Source organism: Eleginops maclovinus, chromosome 14, assembly GCF_036324505.1.
Source record: "Eleginops maclovinus isolate JMC-PN-2008 ecotype Puerto Natales chromosome 14, JC_Emac_rtc_rv5, whole genome shotgun sequence".
Taxonomy (NCBI): domain Eukaryota; kingdom Metazoa; phylum Chordata; class Actinopteri; order Perciformes; family Eleginopidae; genus Eleginops; species Eleginops maclovinus.
The window spans coordinates 11810021-11825334 of record NC_086362.1 but is presented as its reverse complement, the minus strand read 5'-3'; the positions used below and the strand labels follow the sequence as shown (position 1 = coordinate 11825334).

Sequence of the window (15314 nt, the reverse complement as noted above, 5' to 3'; positions counted from 1 at the left end):
TCGTTAACCTTGATACTAATCATATTCCTAGTTCACCAAAATATTAATTCAGGCTTTATTAAGAGGTTTTAGTTCAAGCCGACAGTTTGAAGTTCTCAGATACAATATGCAAATGCAACCTTGTCATACCTTGTTTAGCCTCGGCTCTGCTTAGTGAGTCCTAAACCTTTTTCTTTTTTACATTTTTAACTTGTAGCATTAGTAAGTGAAATTAAGTTTCTATGAAAATCTATTGTTGATTAATTGTGGTATGAGACTCTTCATCATTTTTATCGTTATCACAAATAGAGGCATGTTGGGGGTTTTAAAGGATATTCAGCTACTATTTTCAACTGAAAATGTGCAATATCTCGTTTGAAATACAGTGGGGCAAAACAGTATTTAGTCAGCCACCAATTGTGCAAGTTCTCCCATTTAAAAAGATGAGAGATGCCTGTAATTTTTATCATAGGTATACCTCAACTATGAGAGACAAAATGAGAAAAAAAATCCAGGAAATCACATTGTAGGATTTTTAATGAATTAATTGGTAAATTCCTCTGTAAAATAAGTATTTGGTCACCTACAAACAAGATTTCTGGCTCTCACAGACCTGTAAGTTCTTCTTTAAGAGGCTCCTCTGTCCTCCACCCGTTACCTGTATTAATGGCACCTTTTTGAACCCGTTATCAGTATAAAAGACACATGTCCACAACCTCAAACAGTCATACTCCAAACTCCACTATGGCCAAGACCAAAGAGCTGTCAAAGGAGACCAGAGACACAATTGTAGACCTGCACCAGGCTGGGAAAACTGAATCTGCAATAGGTAAGCAGCTTGGTGTGAAGAAATCAACTGTGGGAGCAATTATTAGAAAATGGAAGACATACAAGACCACTGCTAATCTCCCTCGATCTGGGGCTCCACGCAAGATCTCACCCCGTGGGGTCAAAATGATCACAAGAACGGTGAGCAAAAATCCCAGAACCACACGGGGGGACCTAGTGAATGACCTGCAGAGAGCTGGGACCAAAGTAACAGAGGCTACCATCAGTAACACACTACGCCGCCAGGGACTTAAATCCTGCAGTTCCAGACGTGTCCCCCTGCTTAAGCCAGTACATGTCCAGGCCCATCTGAAGTTTGCTAGAGGGCATTTGGATGATCCAGAAGAGGATTGGGAGAATGTCATATGGTCAGATGAAACCAAAATAGAACTTTTTGGGTAAAAACTCAACTCGTCGTGTTTGGAGGAGAAAGAATGCAGAGTTGCATCCAAAGAACACCATACCTACTGTGAAGCATGGGGGTGGAAACATCATGCTTTGGGGCTGTTTTTCTGCAAAGGGACCAGGACGACTGATCCGTGTAAAGGAAAGAATGAATGGGGCCATGTATCGCGAGATTTTGTGTGAAAACCTCCTTCCATCAGCAAGGGCACTGAAGATGAAGCGTGGCTGGGTCTTTCAGCATGACAGTGATCCCAAACACACCGCCAGGGCAACGAAGGAGTGGCTTCGTAAGAAGCATTTCAAGGTCCTGGAGTGGCCTAGCCAGTCTCCAGATCTCAACCCCATAGAAAATCTTTGGAGGGGGTTGAAAGTCTGTGTTGCCCAGCGACAGCCCCAAAACATCACTGCTTTAGAGGAGATCTGCATGGAGGAATGGGCCAAAATACCAGCAACAGTTTGTGGAAACCTTGTGAAGACTTACAGAAAACGTTTGACCTCTGTCATTGCCAACAAAGGGTATATAACAAAGTATTGAGATGAACTTTTGTTATTGACCAAATACTTATTTTCCACAATAATTTGAAAATAAATTCATTAAAAATCCTACAATGTGATTTTCTGGATTTTCTTTCCTCATTTTGTCTCTCATAGTTGAGGTATACCTATGATAAAAATTACAGGCCTCTCTCATCTTTTTAAATGGGAGAACTTGCACAATTGGTGGCTGACTAAGTACTTTTTTGCCCCACTGTATGTATCATTATACACTAATTTGGTGATTCCCTACAATTGCTAAAAGCTCCTTAAATATAATTAAAAATATGAATCTGTGAAGCCAAGCATCAGAGTAGTAATAATTTGCCAAACCACTCGGACTGTTTCATATCCCTCATATAATATGAGAACAACATTAAAATGCATTCATCAACTTTTTCATTAAAGGCAAGTATTAGTCTGATCTAGCAATAACATGAAACGTTGTACATTGCACTGAGCTTCACTGCACTTCTTGGCGTTTAAATAGCTTGCACCGAACACAGTGGCATGTTGACTCTATAAACTGCCCTCAGTGAGCTCAGACAGAGATGGCTATCTTGACCTGAACCTAGTCTATTACATTTGAGGTTAGATACAGATCAGGCTGGATATTCCCTTCATTTTCCCCACAGTATCTCCCAGGAGATCTACATTAAACCTCAGAAAGACAATCTCCCAGGGCTTAATTTAATTCGCACTATGTGTCTTGCTGGCCTCTCTAAAAAAGGTGGTTGTGTTGGTGGGAGACCTAATATACATAGAAACCAAATGGTCCGTGTGCAAAGGCATCTGCAGTTCCAAAGCCAAAGGGGTGGAAATGTTGGCAGTTTAGAGCCATTAACTGGCACATTTTTTTCTATTATTGGAAATGGCAGATTTAATTATTTAAGGGCCCCTTAATTAGTTTGTTAAAGCTGAAACACCTTCAGGGCAGCTGTTTAGAGCAGCACAGGAGCGCCTTGGAGACTAATGTGCCAAGGAAATAGGCAACGGCTAGATTAGCATACGGTAGAGTATACAATGCACAATGCATTTGATGGTTTATATTAGGAATAAATTGAGTTTTATGGGACAGATGCATCTACACATACACTGGATCGTTAGTGTTTAGTGTCCTAGTACTGTAAATTAGTATCAAGGTGTCCATAATGACCAAAGCAATATTATATTTGCAACTTTAGGGAGTGAGCCTACAGTAGTGAAAGTACAATGGTAAATACACTTAAATTAATATACAGTATGCTGTACAGTATATCGCTCTTATGTACAACAACTACCCTATCATTTGGAGAGCTTTTTAACTATGTGGACCTTGCCTTTCATAAATGATTTTACTGGCCCCATGGTGTTTATAATAACATTATATACTCCACTTTTATTGTCAGGTTCTAATTTAGTCAATCATTCATATATTAAATTGTTTGCTGTTCTGGTCTCACTTTGTGGTTAACCAAAGCTTAAGATAGACTTCATGGAATCACTCTTCAGATGGCGTGAACTTTAGAGAATAATGCAGAATGTGATATTTGTTGATGGCTTTGGAGTCCATGCTTTTCATTTTCAGTTAAATATATACCTAATGCATGTCCATATTCCTTTGGGATTGCCCCCGTTGGTTCTCTGACAAGTGCTTTTGAAAGTGCTGCTGTCTAATAACTTTTGAAACAATAAGACATGGACCAAATTACGGCAAGCAGTTTCACGTTTTTTTTAGCTTGTTTCTGCTCAGGGAAGAACACTTTTCCCTAAAATTGTGATGTAACTACATTTCTGTTTTAGATAACAACTGAATTGTACAATAATTGAAATACCATTCATAATCAGTGAAGGAGCTGTAATTCCTTTTCTAATGCCATTATAGAAGAAGAATGCTACTTAAAGATTCAAATTTAAGTAAAGTTTAATTGTAGAGAGTGGCTAATGAATAACAATGTCTTTTCCATTTGTCGGTTAAAATAAATGTTTACTTTGTTTTCGTCGACATTTAAGGTGATGTTTATTAACTGCTTTGGTTGGTCATCATTATTGATTGATTGATTGTGAGGTTTCACGTCTGTCAAAGCTCCTTTAAATGATAATCTATTTTATTGTGAAAGTAATCGTTTTCTTTCCAAGCATGCGCCCCGGAGTGTGTGGTTGGCAGCTGTCTCGAAGACGGGCAGATAGAGATCTGCAGCGACTGAAGCCCGGGGTTTGTCCTTCCAACGGCTCTGAAGGACAGCCTTGGGTTTGAGAAGACACTGGCATTGATTTTCTTAGCCTGGTTATGTGATGGCCGAGGCATCACCTCCTGATCGTTAACACTGACTATAACCACCTTTTTGTGTTAAAACCATGGCCAACACATACATGTGCACAGCTTTTTGGTGGGGGAAGTTGATGCCTGGGAAGCTGAGAAGGTACTATATCCTCCAGTGAAAATCATTGAATTTGCTAACATGTCACATGTTCTTGCCCCTACCAAATAGGCTATTGATTTGTCTCTTAAGATGTTTCAGACTGTCCCTCGGGAACAAACACTGTATTAATTCTGGCTACAGGGTGATCAATATGAATGGCTTGCAAGGTACTGTTTGATAAGACCAGTATAATCAGATACTTTACTTTGAATTCGTTGAACATGGCATCCTTACCCCAGGATATTAAGGATATTGTTTGTAATCTTTTTTAACTGGGATGGGTTATCCCTGATGAAGAAAGAATAGCAAAAAAAAACAAAACAACAACATCACTATCTGTTACGTTGTTTTTTTGTTATCTCCTCACATAATTATGGATTGGACCTCCCCTGAATGCCGGCAGCCTATTTGTAGATTATTTTTTAAAGAAATGTTTAAGACGAGATGCAAATGGAGTGAAGTCAAGGACATGCACATTAAAGCAGCTGAGCTGTGTGTTATATATTGTTTTTATCCTCTACAAACTTTCTTTCCTCACTTTATCTACCACAATCCAATCCTCTATCTGTCTTTAAAAAAAAAAAGTTATTGAATTTTCAGTTTCAATGACCTTTCAAGTTTAGATCCTGCTGCTTGTGGGGGTCCAGGAAATGCACAGCAATGCCCTAGACTGGAGCCAAAACGTGTGATGTTAAGATCAGGGCGTGCCTCAGGGGGGAAGTATAGAAGATATAATGTCAGATTTCTCATTCTTCTGGTATGTTCTATTATACTGGTGTATGCTTGTATTGTTACATGGCAGTGGAGAGAGTAAACAGTGAGCCTAGTTTATGGAGGGGGTTACAGACTGGGATCAGCAAGTTGTGGGCGACCGTATACGATGGAAGAGAAGAGGCTGCATAAAGATGAAGGGATTATGGTCATGATTCGTCTGCTGGTGGCAGTGAATGTATGCTATGGAAAAAGTCATGTGCCGGGCATGTAAGAGCAATGAACCGGTAAGGTAAAATAGGTCTGAATGGACAGATAATTGATAATATATATATATATACTAGAATTACAGCATTGCCTTTGTATGCCTCCACCAACCAGTGGAACTGCAGTTTACATTCATGTGTGTAAAAAATGACATCACTGTATCCTTTCAGATATTTAATATAAATTGTCCTAATTTGCTTGGTAGTACTAACGATAAGCTTTATATTTGATTTGTGTTGTGAAAAAGCAAATGTATATTCAAACTGCAAATCATTTCACATAAAGGTTTATAGGGTAATGATTGAGCTGACTTTGATATTGCTTCTGCAGTCATTTCATTTCCCCACAGCAGATATTAAGGTCTAATCTCAGTTTTCTGCGTAATCTGCAATGAGAGGTTAATTTCAAAGAGTGCCCAGGGTTTCCCGCAGCACTTTACAGCTTAGGCGGCCGCCTAAGCAACGCACGCCTGCCGCCTTAACTAAGGTCTTCCAAAAAATATGAGCGATATTCGCCGTGTTACTCTTTCCTGTTTTCTCTCATTCCAAACCGTGACCAACGCCAGCCTTCTTTCTCTGCAGAACGCATTTAAAAAAAGAATAATAAAAAAAGCATGTCATGAATTGGAAAAAACTAAAATTGTGGGCTTTTTCATGCGACGAAGCAGGCCTACCTCACCCTGCGCGCCTTCTCCCCCCCTGGTCAGGCGGCGACGCCCCACCCCCCGGACAGCCCACCACCTTAACTAGCTAATTTTCTGGAGGAAACCCTGGTGCAGATATAGTAATCTAATGTTTCCCTCCATCCTCACTTTATGTCAACAAAGTATTAAAAACTGAGGCCACTCAGGAGGCAATTATTTGGTAGGTGTGTATGCTTTAAGGATCAGTACGAGTTGGAAGGTTATTTTTACACCTAACTTGAGTAGCCGTCTAAACTTGCCACTGAAACATGAGATTGTTTCTTGAATTGTTCACTATCATCAGAGAGTGGGAAAATAACTTCAGAGTAATCAGTGAAAAGCAGTTAAGGGCCAAGGTTGTTGCTCATGTCAACATGAATCCGAGAATATGAGGATTAAGGAGAGAAAGCTCCCTCCACACACCAGTAAAGGTCAGAACATGCATTGTCCACTGCACATGTTCATTTCCTTTCCCTCTCGTGAACTTTGCTTTATCACTTTTTTCCCATCCAAGGCCGTGCTTACAGGAAGGCCAGAGGAAGAGAAAGGTTAGAGAACGAAGAGAACATAACTCTGAGGCATGGTAAAGACACTACGGCTTGCTGTGTAGTTTAAAATGGCATTTTAGCTCCAAGAAGACACAAAATGACATAAAATGATGTGTCATTTTAAAATACCTCCTTTGAAAAAAATATTTTAAATACCCTCAAGGCCAGAACATAAAAATAAAGTGTTAGGGATAGAGAGGAGGGTGGTGTAAGATGTGCACAACATTGCATCACAAATAACATCCAGAGTACATAGCAAAATCAGAACAATTGCACACATTGTCTCATAAAACATTAAAAATATATAATAATGTTGTATCACAACTTGACCTCTAGCCTTTGAAATCAGAATGCCAAACAATGAGAATGTCAGCAGAGTGGTGAAGAGAAACTCTGCACATTCGAAAACACTTTCACCTTGAAGTGTTAGTGAATGGGAGTGTGAACACATTTTCAAATGTTGACCAACAAACACATTTCCCATAGAATCAGCAGTTTGTTTAACTTTCTGTTTAAACCCAAGCACAAGGGATAGCAGAAAAGTGTTACCTTCAGCCCCGGAGTCAGGTCATCGGGGACAAAGGTGGTCAGAGGTGGAGGTCCAGGACGTGAGCCATAGGACAGGACAAGGGGTGGGACACACATTGGTGGAGGTCACAGAAAAGCACAAAGACATGGCACGAGGGAGGGGGAGGGGAGTAAGGAGGCACAACGAAAAAAATGAAGAGTTGTGAAAGGAGAGGGAGAAGGGGGCAGCAACAGGGGAGGACGTTGCAAAGAGTTAAAAGGCAAGGGAGGTTTTGGGAGGTAATGGAGGGACATGGCACCAAAAAGGTAAAAGCAGAGGAGGGAATTGTGAGGAAAAGCGGCAGTTTCTGTGGGGTTGGGGGTAAGAGGCTGAGTCAATTCCTCTAAAAAAAAAACAGAACCAAAATAAAAAGGAATGAACCCATACCTTGGTCGTTTAACGTCAGGTGCGCCAGACCTTGAAAGGGAAAAAAACAGAAAAAAAGAACAGAAAGAGGAAGAAAAGAAGGTCATAAAAGGCACGGGAAGAAAAAAAGCATTGTCACAACGTTGGACTGCAGTTTGTGACAGACATCCTGGGGCAGACTTGGATGTCAGAGTTCAAATCAAAGGTAAAAAACGAGAAAGAGAGAGAGAGAGAGAGAGAGATAGAGAGAGCGAATAGTAACAGAAAACAAGCAAACACTTCTTGAGTGAGGTGTGGGGGGTTAGAAAAAAAAGCATTTTCATTTGGCGCAACCCCCGAAGGCTATTGCTCTCACAAATGCTTTTTTTTCCTCTGGAGTACTTATGGAACACACAGAACTGTTTGGCAGAAAATAATTGAACTGGATTCATCATCTTCTACTGTACACAAATCATGAAAAAACATCAGAGAGCTTAAAAGGCCTCCCACAGAGCGGGTCAGAGAAAAAGCTGAAGAACCGCTACAGGGTAAAATGTTTCTGAGTTGCTCAGAAAAACTCAAAACACAAAGATCTTTTTCAACACACGTGACGACCATAAAACCAGGCCTAAGTATTTATCTAGCTCACTGGTGGCAACTTTGCACCAACTTGCCAAAACTGCAGATCAATAGATTTAAAAGAACAATGAGCCAAGCTTCTGAATCAGACTACACTACCACATTCATATTCTGAGATATACATATAATCCAATGATGTGTTAAAGCCCTCATTTCGCTAACTTAATGTCATCACCAATATACCTTGCGTTTCTGTTCGATCACAAACATACCTGAGAGGAAGTTTAAACATCATAACCGGCAGGGATCATATACTGTAAACATGCACACGCCTGTCTTGGGGATAGAATTATCGGAAGCAAACCTTAAAATGAAAAATAAATAACATGGGCTATGGCCTTGAGCAAGATTTACTCCTAAATAAACGGAATGTCTAAAGTAAATTGGATTTAACCCCAGGCCGCACAGAATATCAACAGCATCATGTCGGACTCAAATTCCCAGAAGGTCAAATCATTTCAAACCGACCTGTCTGTTCTTGATCAATACCATTTCAAACATAGGTCTCTTGGCACTACCAGCACACAGGTTGATCATTTTAACCCTTTTGCCTGGATGTGCAATGGTGCGGCCTTACAGTGCTTCACCGCACCATTAGCAGAATGATAACATGCAAACTATATTCTGCTAGAACAGCTTTTGCTACACGAAAGACCCCTCAAACTACAAAGGCTGTTCACTGATGGCTGCTGTTTATGAATATTTAGCACAAGCATTTGCTTATGCTTTCATTTGACTTGTAAATGGATTTTTTTCATCCAAGAAATATGCATAATTTCTAAGTGTATCAATCTATCTCAAATATGAAATATGAATTCCTTTCCTAAATTATGTAGTCATTCTGTACCTACCGTTTGCTTTCTGCAGCTGATTTAGAGTGACAGGTTTTAGAGCAACACATATAAACATCAAATCTGTGGCTATCTGAGGGGCTTGACAGTTAAGGACACCTAAGCATTGAGTTGTAACAAAACAAGAAAGTGAGTGTTTAGTAACTCAAATTAACACACAACTATGGGCCAGCTGCAGCAGCAATTACAAAGCATGTCCACGCCAACAGCAGCAAGCAGATTAAGTGTAATGCAAAAACTACAGAAGCTCAAATGACTCTTGACTACAAGCTGTTCCTATTGTCTTCTTTCCTAATAACATCTGTGATTCAGGGGCAGAGGAAATGTACAGGCAGAGTGTTTTATTTATCTGGCTGCAGTCCGTTTCCTGCCGGCCCTTTGCAGGGAGTCCAATCATTCTCCCTCTGCCTCCCTCCTGTTTTTGTTCCCTTGCTCATAATCCATTAAGGAGATAAGGCGAATGTTCCTGCAATCAAACAGAATGGTGCTGTCGCTGAATACAAAATCATTCAAATACACCAACCCGTGGCTTCATCCAGCTCAGGCGGGCAAAGAACAGAGGCACCATTTTATGGCCGAGGAGGACTAGGAAAGGTAAAGAAGACAAGGTAAGAAAAAAGAAAAGACAGCATCTACACAGCCAGTATAAGCAGAGATTTACAAACAGGTGTGCAGCGCGGAGAAAGCAAAACAAGTCAATGAAACGGAGAAATTTGCTCCAAGATATCATATCAGGGAATTAGAATGCTGTGATTTGATCTGTGCAACATGCCAAACTTCAATTATCCAAATCAAGAAAACCACACACACACTAACACACACAGTCAGTCGCACACATGTTGGAGTATTGGCAGAAGCACAGGATGCAAGATTCCTTGTGCTAATACAAAAAAAAAAAGAAGTGGCATGACTCCAAATTGAAATTACTGATCACTGCAAGACATAAGGAAAGGCTCCATCCCCCTTTAAGTATGCCTTGATTTTGGATCCCAAATAAATTCACCACAGCCACAAGCAGGATGCCTTGCATCACATACTGGGAACGTGGCACAACCAGAGCCCAAACTATGTCCCCACATCTCCTTGACATCTGAGCATTTGATTACACCCTTAATTCTGCACTGAGAGAAGATAGGAGTGTCGAACGGAACAGCCGCCAATTGGTTGGTTATGATTGAGTTGCAGATGGAGCAGGGTCATAATTCTTCCATTAGAAGGAGCTCACGTCTAATCGGGCCAACTCCTCTTCCGCTTCTGTTTTTCGCCAATTTCCCACCTTTTTCTGCTCCCCGCCTCCACATCCAGCCATCCATCAGCCAGCTGGAGCTGCCTCCTGCTCTCGTCTTCCTCATCTGCCACTTTCTACTGCTACGCTTACAGGTCTGATGAACACAGGCCACTATTGTTTTGCAAACTACCAATTTTATTAAAATGTTAGACACCAATGTACTGCTAGATACTGCATGATAAAGACAGGATATGTCCACCAGTTATATGCGGATATATGTCCATAAATACAACAAACTGACAGTCACCTTCAACTAAAGGAATGTTGTCTGCCATCTATAAATAATGACTGAGATTTCAGGCATGTCTTTTTGGAAAGCAGCATCTGATAGGTGCAGCATGATCTTGAATGACCTTGTGAGACATTCCTCAGTCACATCATCCTACACACATGAACAGATGTGAAAGGCAGCCTTGATCTTAAACCCTTTTTTCCCCATCCACACTTGCTCTCACTTTCCCTATATGTCGCTCATCAGATGGACACATAGACTAAGTCAGAAGGAAGAGTGTGTTTGCTTCCCAAGCCCCCTGTGGAGCAGGGATGGCATGTAAATAGCATCCTCCTCCAAGGACTCTCACCAGCATATGGCCACTGCACTCTGCGTGCCTTCTGGATGCACGTGTCATACTGAGACCTTCTTCTTTCCTTGCAGATGCCAACATTGTAGCAGTGCCGGCGCTAAGGGGGGGCATTCGAGGGCCGTGCCCCCCCTAGCGGTCATTGATGCCCCTCCTACCAGCTGTTAAGCATATTCTCGATCTGTCACAATCGACTATAATTGACGCTGAGTTCGAAGTTGCTAAAGAGTTTTTAATGTCACAAAAGCAAGCAAGCCCCCCACCCCCCCCCCCCCCCCCGCCAATGACCCAATGCCCCTCCAGTAGATCTGCTCTGGCGCCGACTCTGCATTGTAGGCGGTTAAAACATATTTCTTGACAACACTGCCTTTGATGACTTTAATGGGAGCGAGCATTCTCAAAAAGGCAAGAAATATTGAAGTGTGTTAAAGTCATGAAGCATAAAATAAGAACAATAAATGGTTTAATGTACAGCTTATGCTGGGTGCACCCTTGGCACAAGATATTAAACCCCACAATATCCAAAGCATTTGACACATCCACAAATCACTTGTTTTTATTAGGCCTGGGCACAGATAAAGTGTCGCTGCGTAATCACTGCTGCATGTCTCTCATTGCCAAAAAGTGCAAGCTTGGCTCTCGAGGACTCAGAAACAAACCAGGGCAATTTGTAAAACCATCTGCTTAAAAGATGTGGGAAAACGGTTCTGATTGAATGTGAATAACATTCATCTCAGTGGGCTGATCCATAATGCATAGTGTCTTTGCCCAGCTTAAGTAATATAGAAACTGTGGCAGAATTTAAAGTGTTTTAATAATTCATTGTGGATATCTATTCTATGAGCGAGAGAAAGGATGAGATAGTGGGAGGTAAGGGACTGAGAAGACGTCTACAATCTTGCTGAGAGTTATAGACTGATGTTAAAGGCTTCCACGTCTTAAAGCCCTTTAAATTATTAACATAGAGCCTGCCCTGTTTTAAAAGAAAGAAACATGTTTTATACTTCAACATAAAATGAAATCAAGTGAAACTATTGCACATTGAGTCCACAGTCACTTGCCGACAGGATGAAGTCAAAGTCTACAGTTTGCTGTGATTTTAATAAAGGGTAAAAGACTAAAGCACTGCTTACACACACAAAAGAAAAAGGCATTCTCTTTCATCTCATGTAACTGTAGCTCTGTATGTGGGTAGCGAGGATGCAATGTACCCCCTCTGCTCAGACTGGGCAGTTGTTCTCTGAGGTATCAGCTGTATTATACATTAGGAAGTGGTTCATTTTGGAATGTACAGATCTGTTAAGTTGAGCTTTTTTCTGGAGAAGAGCTGGGCCATTCTATATAGCTCAGGGTGTGACACAATCATGCTCTGAGCTTTTTCTCACAGCAGTGAACACACTCTGCCTTGGTTCTAATTTGGGGAAAATGCTGTGTATTCTAAGAAATGCTCACAAGCTGCTCTGTTCAATATCAAAATGCATTATAGATGTTTCAGCTGAAACACAAAAAATACCAAGGCATGCCGAGTTGAAGCCGTGTCAATTACCTTATGCCTGCGCTGTTCCTCAATGAAATAGCTACGCCAAGACTGAAAACATGGTTAAAAATGTAAGCTTTTGTCATTGCTGAAATTGAGTCAGTGTTCTTTCAAGAACTGTGTCTGCCTGTTCAGTATAAACACCTAGGCTGCACGTCACTGCAGTTTCTTATGTTTTGCTCATACATCACACTGTCAAAAGCTTAGGATTCTGAACTGATAGATTATTTTGGGATTTAGTGCAAGCAGCTATGTTAGTCAAGTTCTGGTGAAAGTCTAGTGTTCAGAGATGTGGAGAACTTTAGCTGCAGCTTGGGTGAATGCCTGTGGTTGAGTCACATGTCATAGTGAATCTAGTTTTGGTTAAGCTAGAGTGTAGTAAATGTGAAAGTGATGTGTACAAACAGCTAATTTGACTCAGGTTTAACTGTAAGATCAGTGAATGATAAGACGTAATAAGCAGGATCACCTAGGGTTTAAGAAATGTCTTAATACTTGTTGTTTTTACTATTACACAACTACAGGTGATGAGTATTTGGAACTAAAGGCTACACTAGATTAAAGGAGGAATATTACTGAGACACTTCCCTGATGCCTGCAGCATTAAAGCTCTCTAAATGAGTTCATAGAGAGCAAGATCCATTAGATATTACTGTAGTAGTGCTACACATTTATCCTGCAATAGTACCGCAGACCATCTGCCTTCAATGCTTTGCACCACAGCCCTATGATTCAGTGCAACACCTTTCTGACTGCTTCTCAATTGACCAGTTACCACAGCAATGTGAAGGGTGCACTTCCTGAATTTGAATAAAAAAGACACAGCTGTATTTCCGCTACCAAGCACGATTGAAATTTTACACCGGCTGTAAATTCAAATAAATATGCAGGAGACAAAGAGGCAAAGTGGACATTTTCCACAGCCAATAATATTCACAAAATACACTACAAGAATTTCGGCACTGAATACACAAACGATTACAAAACATGTTTATTACTTGGTTAGTTTGCTGGTTTCTGGCAGAATGCCCTAGATTCTCAAGGTATCTGAATAAAAAATGTACTCCTTTTACTGCAATACAGAATAATCTTCTGTGTGTATGTAGGAGTGAGGGTGCATTCATTTGATTTCTTTGGAAATACCGCAGGGAACTGTTGACCCTAGACGAGGCACTTAAGCTGAGCGAGTGAAGCATTAAATCTTTATGGTCACTTTCCACTTTATTCAGCAGCTACTGCCATCATCTGTCAGGAGCGATGCATTAAGTTGTTTGGAAGCCTGTCAAGTGATGTGATTTACTATTCAAAGTTACAATTACACACAGACAAACTACATAATTAAGATTGCACAGGCCAAGGTTTGCAGACAGAGAATGTTTTAACCGATGGTGCCATGAGTGACAATTTGAAAACATTCTTGTCTCTTGTTCTATAATTAATGCAAACACTGTCTTAATATACTGCAACATTAAAGATATGAAAGAACATTTCATACTAAATTACTGATTCTACATTTTTCACGCAGCAAGGGCTTTCTCATATTGCCAACACTTTTGAGTGCTGTTTATTGTCTCAATAACCATCTATTCTCTACATGAAGAGATCATAGTTAAGACTTAGGAGGGAAAATATCTCATTTTGAGAAATTATGCTCCCCCACATTTCCTAATTAACAGTGTAACACTGAGTGAATCAGTTTGACTCACACATTTTGTTCATTAAAACAAGCTAATATGTCATGGGATATGTCTAGAAAAATAAATTAGAGGCTCTCGGAGATTGGTGAGGGGTAGAGATATGAACGGTTGCCGTTCCATCTTAATTAAACAGTTCATAAATAAATAGGACCCCCATATGTCGAGCTGGAGAGATTTGAAGAAATACACAGGATAAAACACAGAAGCGATGTTCATATTTTTTTCACTTAAATTCTAATTTACACAAGATGGTCTAAAGATACTCAAAGGAGCTTCAATGAATTACCAGCTCTTACACAAAACCCTACTGCATTCACTTCAAAGAAGGGTCTTACCAATACTGAAAGCTAAATCTTTAAATAATAAACAAACTATCCTAATATCTTACTATACATCTTATAGATAATGTATTGCCTTATATTGCCATTTACTAAATGTTTTGAGTTTCTGGCCTGATAGAACCATGCTGGGTCCAATGTGAAAACCAATAAACTCTACGTCTGACCTCTATTTTCCTTTCATTTATGAGGTCAAAACCAATCATTAGTCCCCACTGAGATCTGGCGACCTATCTCAGAGTTTCCATCTGTCTTTCCTCTCCTCTTCCTAATCTTCAGCTGACAGTGCTGCGAAAGCATCCTATAACTGTTCCCTACTCCATCCGCCTTCTTTGCACAGTCAATTTCATGGAATGCATGCCTCTGATTGCCACTTCTGGACTCTGCTCGTTAGGAAAGTTAAAAGTAGGGAGTGGGCAAGAAAAATTCATGCCGTACTATAGAGTATTTTTTTTTTTTCCTGGGATGTTGGAAGCTGTAATTGCGACATCAGATGTGATGTAGAGAACGGCAGCATTGATGGAAGGAAGGAAGCCAGGCCTGAAGTGGACAATTAGCACATGCAGCCACCCCCCCTTTCTGTGCAAAACCCTCTACACACACATGTCCTACCCAAGTCCGTGGTTGACCTTATGCTCTCTTTTCTCTTGAAATATGATTCTAATCATGTAGATTTATATTGAGTTAAAGCCTCAGTGTATTTAAAAAAACATATTGATGAAAGAAATATGCAGAATGAAAAGATGATAATAAATCCACATATGATGAATGTGTCCCGAGTATCAATAATATAAAAAGAGAAATTGAGTTGCTAATGAAATTAGCATCCTTCACCAGTAACAAAAATGCGAAACTCCAAATGATATTGAATAGCGTGCACAAACGGATTTGTGTTAGATATCGCTTTTGCCTCTATCTCAAAAGCAAACCCATGTCAGTGAGATAAAGTAGAAATAACTAAATCCTCTGGTCCTCTGAGCCATGGAAGCTCAAGTCAAGGCAAAGTAATCTGCAGGGACATTAGTGTAAAATAGCACCTTGCCTTGAGCGTTTGTTGGTGTTTAATGTTTCATTTTGACAATTTTCTCCCTTCAGCCTGCGTTTAGAGCACACA

General features: G+C 40.4%; 1 protein-coding gene across 1 annotated transcript in view; it reads right to left on the bottom strand.

Annotated features, from left to right (window-relative positions):
* The window catches only part of nrxn2b (neurexin 2b), a 488648-nt gene that overhangs the window by 403948 nt on the left and 69386 nt on the right, over positions 1-15314 (bottom strand). The window contains exon 2 of the mRNA XM_063900632.1: positions 7312-7341. Coding sequence (XP_063756702.1) covers positions 7312-7341 — 30 coding nt within the window. The remainder of the gene's footprint in view (positions 1-7311; positions 7342-15314) is intronic.